We start from the raw sequence: 9,269 nt of genomic DNA on the forward strand, positions 1-9,269 counted from the left end.
AAAATAATTTGCCTACTAAAAGATAATAATTAGGGAGAAAGAAATGGTTTTATTTATTTAAAAAAAAAGCTTTCATCATCCATGTAAAAATTGGTACCCCAAAAGTTAATGCTGAGAACACTGACTCTTCACCGTCCCTCACCACTTTTAGCTTAAAAAACTCTTCATGCACTACTCAAAATTGTGGACTTTTTTTGTTTGTTTGTTTTTAAATTTTCTGTTCAGAATAATCACTTTTAAGCTGTGGAGAAGGAAAGATTCCAGTCCAAAAAAATATGTTTTTAGGAAGATTATAAAAACATGAAAAGATCTGCAACTTCAAAGTAGCAGTTCCTGCCAGGTGCCTGCTACAGTGATGATTTCTTCTTGTTAGCAGAAAATGTTTGCTTTTATATTGTGTTTGTTTAAACATCAGCTGTTTCCCTAAATTTACATTAGAATTCACTCACAGGACTTACCCTTGTAAATCCCCTGTGAACTACATGAGTCAAGTGTCATTATTTCTACTTGCTTATATGGCAACTTTTGTCTAGAGATGAAATAACTTGCCTAAGGCCACAGAGGAAGTCAGTGGCAGAGAAGAGATATCATGCAGCCCAGAACCCCTTGGCTCTAACTCTGTACTTATTTATGTTGCCAATTATTTCTCCGTATAATAAAATGCTGAGAGGCACCATGCAGTGATCAGGCCCCAACTGTGCAAGGCCCTGCACATACACTATGATGAGATACCTCCCACTCCAAAAGACTTGTATTAACTGCGTCAGTAAATCTGTTTTCTTCAAACTGATTTTAAAATTCTCACCGAGTAGCAGCTCTGGAGAATAGCAAGTAAATTGTCCGAGATGTGTAAAGTACAAGCTGTGTAATTTTTTTACATCTCTTTTTATAACCAGAACAAACAAAATTAAAAAAAACAGCCTTTTCTGATCATACTGGTTAAATATGCTGGACCACAGTCATAAACATCAAATTCAGTACAGTTCAAAAAAATATATCAATGTGAAATGTGGAGGGACTGCAAAATGGGAATGACACACCAAGAGCCATGCATCTGTAAGCATAAGCCATTCCATTAGGAATTAGCCGTATACTCTAAAAAACCTGATAAAAAAGTTCAGATTAGGAAATCAGTGATAGATTCACCAGCATTTGGTATGCTACTTGATTTTTAAAGGGTGAACGTAAGAATAACAATCTATCTTAATCTAATCAAATCCTTCTTTTACGTTGGTTTTTGGTGAGTACTTGACTTAAACAGCTGAAATGTCTGCACGTGTGAGAGAAAGTGCCTTTACTGAAACCAAAGGGGGTAGGGAGGAAGAAAGTAGGGGGAGGCCAGAAAGGAAGAGCACAGTAAGAAAGCAAGTATCGTCAGCATTAAGTTTTAAGATACAGATTTTTGCAATTCTGCCTCAACCATATTTAAAAATGTAAATTAAATGACCCCTTTCTCTCAAATCTGGGAGCATGCTATTAGAGTTCAGTTTAGTTAGGCACTCTAAGAGAGCTATTAGAACAACGTAACAACCTGAAATCTTTGATATTTCACATATACTAACTCAGCAGGTATGACTGCATCTTTATTGAAACCAGCAGCGCAACAGGAAACAAAAGCCAGATTACAAAAGAAAAATTACTGTAGGAGGAAAGGAAACCCATGAATGGATTATGAAAAAGTGTTATTAAGCATGCAGCAGAAATATGACAATAGTAAAGAAGTCTTTAAATGAAGTAACCCTCACTTACTACCCACTTCTGCTGTTTCGTCTCTCTTGTTCTCCATGCATCCACCCCTAACGCTAGTTTTTCAATTTTCTGCATTTATTACTAATCCATTCAAATCCCGGGTGAACAGAGTGCAGGGGTAGCTCAGTAATCAATTTTTGCAGGATTTAAGATCTCCCTTTAAAACATTTTTTCAAGTCCTCCCTGTAAAGTAACCTTAAAACCAGATACTGGTACAACATGGTTTTCCCAGGTCTGCCAAAAGACAGCTTTGTTACGTCTGCTTCTGCTTATAGCGCTCCCAACCCGGTAGCGGACTGAAATTAGTAACACCCCGGTCAGGTTCATTCCAGCTATTCACAATCTTGTGGGTAAGCAGGGAAAATGTTAAGAACCATGTGGGAAAATTGATAGAGGCAGGGGCTTGAATTATTCATGAAGCAGAATCACTACAAAATGGAGGGCAAGGGACAGGGATAATCAGGAGCAAAAGTCCTTCCTTTTCAGCAGCAGGAGGATAAGAAGGGGTCTTCAAATTTATTAAGCCTCTTCTAGGTAGAGGCAGATGCCAGAGATGTCATTCCTCCGGATTGCTCCCAGGAAGGGAGTCGAGCACCCTTTCTCCAGCAGTTTGAAAAAGGATGGGAGGACAGATGGATTTCTCACTAGGGAACTGCCCCAGCCCTTTAGGTTAGGAGAAGTTTTGTAAATCCGTCAAGCCCTGGAATACAAATACTGCAAAGTTATTACGGAAAGATAGCAGTGTCTCCGATTGTAATCGGGCCATGCAGAGATTACAATGTCCGCATCAGAGTATACGAATGCTAATCTCTGCATAGCCTGTTGAGGACATTACAATATCCACATGGTCCGATTACAATAACAGGCACCATATAAACCGTGTTGTTGCTTACACAAAAATGTGCTATTCAGAACAAATTTTGCATAATCACATCTGTCCTTTGAACAGCATTAATACACAGCAGCAATAGGAAACAGGATAATACCTCAACTATGTGCAAAGGGCAAGAAGGTTCACCCCTTTAAAAAATGTTTGTGAAAAGTCTTGCACACTTAAACCAAACAGCCTTAAAGGGACATTTATAGTTTTCTGAAACAAATAAATGAATAAAAAAGCCAAAGCAAAACCAATAACGTCGTTCCAGAAATTATAATGGGAGTTTTTACAAGAAACGAACTGTTGGAAAGCATGGAAATAGAGAATGAAGGTTATCTGAACAACTTCATTTCTGACTTCACACCTCTGGCACATCCTCTGCTAAAATGAACTTACATCAGCATGCTGGAAATGACAATGTGAGTTGCAAGATTTTTTTTTTCATACCAGTACTATAAAATATTGGCACATCATATTCATTACATTAATACATACATAACTTACCCACTACTTAGGTCACCTAAATGCCCATCCTCCAAATATCATTCTTCCTTGACGAAAAAGTATTGTCTCAGATGACTCAAATACCTATCCAGCTTCCACCCTGTTTCTGCACCCATTTACATGGTGCCTGCCATGCCATTCTTTAAACTTTCCTAGTTCACAAGCCTGGTGCTGCCTATAGCTACCAAAAAACCATAATTCTTAGAAAGTGCCCGATACGTGTGATGTATTCTGCTATAAAAACCATGCAGTTTGAGAGCTATTAAAAATCACTAAGTGAACCTAAATATACATATGGTTTGTAACTCAGCTGCTAAGATACCCAAATTAATGGTAAAGAGTGAAAAAATATATATTACAGGGACAGAACGATATCTACATAAAAAGGAAAATAAAAGAGGAGTACGATAATTTACTTCTGAGGGGACATGAATAAAAAGACTCACCACAGGACTGTAAAAAAAGATAACAGAGAACATAAGCTGGGAAAGCCGGCCCTGCTAAGTGCTGTCTAAGAAAAGAAAGAGCAATGGGATATCCACTGTGAACAAAAAATAATAATTACATCTTATTTTTTACATAGTACATAACTGACCTGTGGAACTCATTGCCACAAGGTATCACTGAGCCTGGCTGAAAAACTGAAAGGATTGTAGGATTAAAAAAAAGAAAAGCCAACACATTCATCTGGACAATTAGAATAATCAGTTCACCTGTTATGAAAATTAAAGGATATAAACATTTTTACTTCAGGACATAAGACGATTGCTGACAGTGGGATTTCAGAGTCTCTCTGGAAGGCTACGGGTTTTTTGGCCTGGGGTGTCTTTTTGGGCAGCACGCCGTAAAGCATCTGGCTTCGGTCCCTCTCAGGGCTGAGATACCGAGCTAGGCAGACCACTAAATAAATGCTAAGTGTTAAGGCATATAGGTACAAGTTACAAAAAACTGCAAAATCAAAGTGACCACATCAGGTAAAACTAAAAGGTGACAGAAATACAGGATGAGATTTTAAACTGTTTGGGTAATACTCTACAATCTTCAAGCTTTCCAGTTTTTCCAAGCTTTAACATAATGGGGATTTCTGCAAGGGAAGGAAAGATGAATTACAGTAACTTTTTAAAGTTTCAGAACTTTAACTTCCCTTTGAGAGTCTGTATCTCAGAATATAATATTCACACAACAAAACCTAGGCACAACAGAGCAGAAGCAAATTATTCTGTTGTTGTTGCTTTAAGGCAGAGCCTTAACGCTAGTTTATACTGGTTTGATGACTTTATGGCACTAACATTTTATTAACCATAGAAAAAGACCCATCAGAATTATTCCATTAATGCTGGAGCTCTCTCAGAGCAGTTACGACGTAACGTGCCAGGATTTTGCAGGATATGTTTAACGACACATACTGCCTAAAAATTTACAGCGAGGGGGGTGGTACACTGAAGTCACCGATATCACCAAACAATGACAAGAAGCAAGCATGCGGCAATTACGGTGCTCACACAACTCCCACTTTTCAAAGCCAAAGAATTCGACCATTTTCAATTTCATTTGAAAAGAGCCCAGCGGTGGTGCAGCTAGAACATGTCAGCCTGCAACTAAAAATTAACGCTTTAGTTAATGCTCTTAGCACACAAATGCAGTTGGATTCAAAGCACTTTCAGGCTGACAATTTACTGCCACATTTCAGCCCACGGTGAACAACAAAACGATCATCCTGACCACTATAAACAAAGGCTCCGGTCTATAAAAGAGAATGCATCAGATAAAATTACCCAGCTGGGTGCCACTAGGAAAACAGTTCAAACGAACATGTTCTTACTAGCTTATTCCTTAGTTAATAATTTGATAAAATGAGACTGACTGGATAGAAAAGTGACAGCATTACAATCTACTTTAAAGGATTTAACTGCTACTGCTTCCCTCCCTTCCCCATTAACACTGGTTCTTTAATTTGTTTTTGGATTTCAAGTTTCTGCAGGGAAACAGCTTTTAAACAGATTATACTGTTTGCAGCACTTCCTGTTTCAAGAAACCACAGTTACCACAAACAAGATAAAAGACCCAGACAGTTAAAACTTTATAAAAATGTTAGCTCCAATTTTAGACATCAACTCCATAATAAACAATCATACTTTTCTGCAGCACATTTTGAAAAGAACGGCTGTATTTCAAGACACAGAGATGGCTTAGTGCAAACCTCAGCGTTTTGTTTGAGTTAATAGCAAACTCAACTCCCATCTGCTTTTGAACTTTGGCCAAATCACTCAAATGACATTTCAGAATGGCTTATGTGGGCCGCTTGCAGCAGTTAATCCCTCATTTTGCGATTATCCACTTTGATCAACTAACTCTGCAAGGGCCATCTACACGATCTGCAGCACTGTTCAACTCCACCTCTGGCTGAGTATAAACAAGCGTAGCAAAATCACAAAGTAGAAGTCTTTTAGTTTCATGTGGCGTTAGTACAGAACTATACCAACCTTCTGCAAACTCCATGCAGATCTGGGCTCTTTGCCAGTTCCTGCCTCTGAAAACTGCACAAGGAAAGTTACCCAGAGCTTTCAGCCCTGTGCAAACAGAAGGGCTGTGCTGGAAAGCCTTCTTGTTAACTCCCATTCACCTAAAATTGATTGTGCTTCATTGCACACTTGCTCCTCTACAGCCTTGCCTCACAGTTTGGATCTGCCCACAAACTCCAAACAGGCTCCATGTTTGGTCTTATGTAACATTTGCTACTACAGTAAAGTGCACTTGAGTCACAAAGGTCCTGGCAGATAAATAGTAAAACAGGAGGTGGAGTCTCCGGTTTTTTCTAATATGGTCATACCAGGAGTCCTGGCTGATGTAAATTAATCCCTCTATTTTCATGGCAAAGTGCCAGAGTTTGAGAAGGCAGCACTCCAACAATTTATCATGTTAACGTGCTACTGTCTCAATCACTTACTGCCCTAATTTTCTGTTTCTTTAAAGCAGCATTACTGTCCCAGGCATACTAACAGATTACTGTGGACTGGATGTTACAAAAGCAAACGCCACTTAACAATCACATATCATTTTAACATGAATATGAATGCACCGTTTACAGTTACTTGATAATAACCAAATATATTAAAATTAATCTCTAAAATTATTTGCATTCTCCACATCAAAACCTGTTACTTTTTATCATAATATACTATGGATTTTTAAAAAAATCTTATTTCAGTAGAAATTATACATATAATTCATCTGCTTTTTATCACAGAGCTCTAAAAGAAAATCATTGTGTGGTTACCAATAGGTTGAATTTTGGTCAGACTCCTATGATTTAAGACCTCATTAGAGCTCACTATTCAGTACCTTACAGTCAACTATGCCGGATTATTTATTTTAGTATATAGAGAAAAAAAGAAGAATCAATATTCAAACTTCCTACCCCAGAAAGAAGTCTGTCATGCCTGAGAAACTTGATAAATACCAGACAAAAAAAGTACAATTAAAACTTGATGTTATTATGCATTTATTATTTTTCCCTCTAAGGATTTCCAGAACTTAGGACAAGTCCTATTAAATCCGTTTTTCTAGACACAGGTACATTTAAAACAATACAATTTCAAAACAGGCTTTTTTTTTAAAATATCCTAATATCACAATTTTCAAGCTTCACATGACAGGCACATGGGAGCCTGGGGACCACAACTCCAAACCAATAGATTAGAGAGACCATCAGAGAGAAAAATCAGTTTCATGGGCCCCTGACTCCCAATAAATGGGGGAGGAAAATACCATTTGGCCATCAACTGCACCCAAAACAATTTGAGAGTATAAGGATATCTTCCTGTGTCGACTATTAGCATCCATCTCTTTCCCCCCTCTTACCTTACTGCTGAAATTAGTTAGTGGCAGCCTACAATTTTATTTTTCGCATTGCACAGTAGTCTACCAACAATAAACACTGGGTAGCCCCGCACTACACACTGGCGATCCGTGTAATCTTTGAGTTCAAGCTAGCACCTGGGATATAAACATGGCGGTCTTTGCCCCGAATAAACCAGCGCTTGTTTGTCTTCATCTTTGTTTCTGTGTATTCCCTTTCAGAAGCAGCAAGCCCAGTAGCAAAGAAGGGTTTTATTTGTGGAAAAGGCTACAAAAAACCTGACTAAAATGCTGCAATCATTATCAGTTTAATTATGAAGTAGCACTGTTCATCATGTCATCCTGCAGCAGCCAGGGGTGGAGGGACCCCAGCAGCTGATGGCTAAGCATGGACTGGGAAGTATGGTGGGGACCTTGAACATGGTGAGAAAACTGGAAAGGCTGTACCATTGCTTTGAAGGAAAATTTTACGCTTCCTAATGTGTGCACATACACACACATGCACACATATGAACGTGCGCGCATATGCGCTCTCTCTGCATCTGAGCTTTCCCCACAATTTTTTCGCAATTATTTCAAGCTGGTTGACTGGAGGCTTTCAAGCAATTATATTTTCAGGGAAAAAAAAATCCCAATTTATTCTTTTTGGACTCCTTACAAAACTGCCTTGATACTGATAAAATCTCTGCTGCATAATTAAACGGGTTCTTAAAGTCAACTTCTGCAAAAGCAAAAAACAAAACAAAAAAACCCAGTAGAGTGCTTTATTTCTAAATATCTTAATTTTTTTTTTAGATCTGTTCTCTAAAACACTCCTCAAAATAAAGGAGAAACAGGCAAACAATTTGAACTGAGAGTTAACCTGCCTACTTTTAGGTTCAGGGGCCTAAAATTAGCCCTCTAAGCTGTGGTTCAGTTTGTGTACATGCGTCTCATATTGTTCCCTCTCCTCCCTCCGCTTGTCTGCTCGGCTCTAGTAACCAAGGAAAGTAATGGAAACGACAAGTATCCTGCTCTCCAAGTGTCAGGCTGCTTACAAGAATGGAGCAGACAGGCAGGGGCAGGGAGGGGGAGAAACAGCTTGAAGTGCGTCACTGCGGAGAAACCGAGTTCCCTGGGCTTTGTTGCAAGAGCACCCAGCAGAGTTACGTTAAACTACGTCGAAACTATCATGACGAGAAAGATTGCTTCCGAGGAATTAGGAGAGCGTGAAGCAGCTCCCTAGCTCCTTGCTGCAAGCCTACAGCAATGAAAAAGGGACGCATCTCGCACATTACTAATAATTATTCAGTGCGTGCACACACACGTGTGGTATCCTGAAGGGTAAGATAGAAGGGGCTGAATGAGTAATGCATGTCACCTGCAGTGGGTGCCAAGAAAACCACATCATCATGTTCGGTATGTCATAAAAGTTACCAAAACCAGGTTTTGGAATGATTTTAAACAACTTTTGGATTTTATTTTATAGTAATTAAAAGGGATCCGGGTTTTCCATTCACCATGAAAAAATGTGGTAAAATATGGATTTTTTTAATTTTAAGGAGAAAAACCCAGATTTTCTCCTTTAAAGGAGAAAAATGCAGGAAACGATGGGTTTACCCTCACGGGCTGGCACAGTTCCAGCCTTCAGGGGGCTGGGGGCACCTGGGAGAGGGTGGGCAGGTACTGGCGTGTCCCATACACGTGCACAAGGCAGCCTGGAGAGCTGCTCCCGCAGGTAAGTCTGGCAGGGAGGAGGGGTTGAGGCCCTCATAGCGAGGGATGGAGGGAGGGAAGGGCTGGCCCGAGCAATGCTTGGGGCCTGCGGCTGGAATGCATAGCTGCCCTGCCCCAGGCAGGGAGCGGGACAGAGCCGTGGACAACTCATCCAGGGGGTGGGAGGGCTGCCTCCGCATTGATGCATGCACACCCGGGGAGGGGGACATGTCCCCCAGATTTGTGCATGGGGTGGGGGGAGGCTGCCTGCTGTGGGCTTACGGCTTCCCATCCCGCTGCCCTCCCCTGGGGCCTCTGCAGTCCGGCCGGCGGGACCCGGTGCAGCAGGGCAGAGCAGGGAAGCTCAATGCCGCCACCACCACCATGGCAAGGCACCCCCTGCCCAGCTGGCAGCACCAGGAGGCACAACTCCGTGCCACCGCCGCCACTGCTGCCAGGTGGGAAGGGGGTGCCTCGCCATGGTGGCATGGAGCTCCCAGCAGCAGGGAGTTTGCCTGCCCCACTCTTCCCTGCCATGTCAGGTCCCACTCGCTGGGCTGCAGGGGTCACGGGGGGGGGGGGGGGG

General features: G+C 41.0%; 1 protein-coding gene and 1 long non-coding RNA gene across 4 annotated transcripts in view; one reads left to right on the forward strand and one right to left on the reverse strand.

Annotated features, from left to right (window-relative positions):
* The window catches only part of ATXN7 (ataxin 7), a 78,441-nt gene that overhangs the window by 25,330 nt on the left and 43,842 nt on the right, over positions 1-9,269 (reverse strand). The window contains exon 1 of one of the 3 annotated variants that reach the window (XM_019504814.1): positions 5,614-5,880. The exons of the other annotated variants lie outside the window; for them this stretch is intronic. Coding sequence (XP_019360359.1) covers positions 5,614-5,749 — 136 coding nt within the window. The 5' untranslated portion in view covers positions 5,750-5,880. Of the gene's footprint in view, positions 1-5,613; positions 5,881-9,269 lie in introns of those variants that run through there. 3 annotated transcript variants of the gene reach the window in all.
* The window catches only part of LOC109289002, a 24,715-nt gene continuing 17,793 nt past the window's right edge, over positions 2,348-9,269 (forward strand). The window contains exon 1 of the long non-coding RNA XR_002095278.1: positions 2,348-2,357. This is a non-coding gene — a long non-coding RNA (uncharacterized LOC109289002). The remainder of the gene's footprint in view (positions 2,358-9,269) is intronic.

This window comes from Gavialis gangeticus, unplaced genomic scaffold (assembly GCF_001723915.1).
Source record: "Gavialis gangeticus isolate Ggan-Ray unplaced genomic scaffold, GavGan_comp1, whole genome shotgun sequence".
Lineage (NCBI taxonomy): Eukaryota > Metazoa > Chordata > Crocodylia > Gavialidae > Gavialis > Gavialis gangeticus.